This window comes from Austrofundulus limnaeus, unplaced genomic scaffold (genome assembly GCF_001266775.1).
Source record: "Austrofundulus limnaeus strain Quisiro unplaced genomic scaffold, Austrofundulus_limnaeus-1.0 Scaffold53, whole genome shotgun sequence".
Lineage (NCBI taxonomy): Eukaryota > Metazoa > Chordata > Actinopteri > Cyprinodontiformes > Rivulidae > Austrofundulus > Austrofundulus limnaeus.
Window position 1 is genome coordinate 1 of NW_013952455.1, and position 1936 is coordinate 1936.

The window sequence follows — 1936 nt, forward strand, 5'->3', positions numbered from 1 at the left end:
AGTCTCTTGGAGGAGAGACGAAACGTTTCATTAGAGAAGAACCCGTCCAGAAGACCTATACAATTTTTTTATTATGATTTTCAACTTGAGGGTCACAGACTCATTTTTAGTTGGTAGCAGACATTTGAGTAAAAATATGTGTAAATAAAAATTTACATTCTGATCCTTATGTCAGTCTTATGGCAAATGTTTTGGATGATTAAATAATTTTATTATGGTATTGTTGTATACTGTACTACAGTGTAAAAATATCACGTCTTTGTATTTATTGTGCTTTTATTGCTGTTGTAAAACAATCACTGTAAATATAAAATGGAATTTTTGACCAAACATGTTACATAAAAATCCTACGAAACTGCACAGACTTTTTTTCCAAGTAAAAACCTCAGAGGTGACACACCAGTCCAGTGTGTTGCAGTAAAGCAACAACTTATTTGTTGCCAAAAGTCTAATGAACACACGAAGAAGAAGTCTTCCGGATGACGTCATTCGTGATAGTGCGGCTACAAACAGGAAGAAAACATCCAGCTGGTGTCAAAGCCAGAAGAGTAGAGCTTGTGCTAACATGACACAGTCATGAAACGGCTTTGAGAGTCGGGAACAAGCCGGTGCTTTACGATGTTGTGTCCGGAGTAGCGACAGTACTGACTGATAGCACAGGATTGAAGTTGTGTTCCACTTTCTTCCAGTCCGAGTGTTGAAAGCAGGTACGTTAGCTTAGCAACCGAGCGTTAGCTAAAGGTTAGCACGGGTGCTAATAACGCAAGCAGCAAATAAGAGTTTGTAAAAACACACACAGTTCGAGTTAATAACTGTATTTCCAGTTTATACGTGTCATTACAGTCTCGTAATTATTTTTTAAAGTAAAGTAAAGCCTTCCGTCTTCCTTGCATCACTGCGAGGCTTCCTGTACCAGTATCTATAACTTGCTGATAATAAAATCATGACTGCCCTGTTAAACTTACGCAAACGATGCTTACTTTTTTTTTCCTTTGGTGATATAAAGGAAAAAGAAAATTCATTGTGTGTATTTCCTAAGCCTGTACTCGACTGTGAACGGGGCATTTATTTGCATACTGTAAGAACAGGTTGTTTACAGTCTCCGGTTCTGTCCATCAGGACAACTAAAAATCACTTGGTCTTTCAATAAATATAGAACAAATATTTATAATAAATCGTGAGGTCATCTACCTGATGCTTGGCTGAAACTTGTTCATGCAACAGGAGAATTAATGAACCCAAACACAGCAGCTAAATCTACAAGTTTACTTCAAAACCTGAAATAAACGAAAAGGTTACATTTACCTATGACTTGTTAAGTTTAAAATGTTTTTACAACCTGCTATGACAGATAAAGTCACGTTCTTGTGTCTGAAACACCAAACTTGCATTGTTGTTGACAAGAGGTTTAATCATATTTAGACTTTTTTCTAGTTGATAAAAATGGACAGTTTYGCAGGTTTGATCAATGACTTTGTTTTTGTAATTTGGGTTTAGTTACACGCCCATTGGATGCACTTATTTAAAAACCTTTTGTAAGTTTTATATTGCTGATGCCCTCCCTGAGCGTTTGATTCTTTGACGTCAACCTGCCAGTTTTTGCTCCTTGCGTAACACGGGGCAGCGTGATGACTTCAGACTGACTGAACCTCTGGTTTCTGTTTCTGCAGGGGTGAATGAGTGACGTGGTGCCCCCCACAGCTCTCAGTGAAGTCCAGCTCCGCTTCCTTTGTCACGATGACATAGAGAGTGTCAAAGTACTGTGTGGTGATTGGTTTCCAATCGAGTAAGGCTGACACACACACACTTTCCCACCAACCCCGCATACATCAACCCCACGTTAGAACGTAATGTTATGCATATAACTACTGTTCCCTGAAGGAAAGGAACGAGGTACAACATCATGTATGGGAACCACGCCCCTGCGTGTCCTGGC

The 1936-nt window shown here is 39.1% G+C and overlaps 1 protein-coding gene across 1 annotated transcript in view; it reads left to right on the forward strand.

Annotated features, from left to right (window-relative positions):
• Window positions 1-633: 633 nt before the first annotated feature.
• Window positions 634-1936, forward strand: part of naa60 (N-alpha-acetyltransferase 60, NatF catalytic subunit) — a gene marked incomplete at its 5' end in the record, with an annotated part of 11470 nt that continues 10167 nt past the window's right edge. Inside the window, 2 exon segments of the mRNA XM_014008805.1 lie at window positions 634-707; window positions 1671-1786. Coding sequence (XP_013864259.1) covers window positions 1677-1786 — 110 coding nt within the window.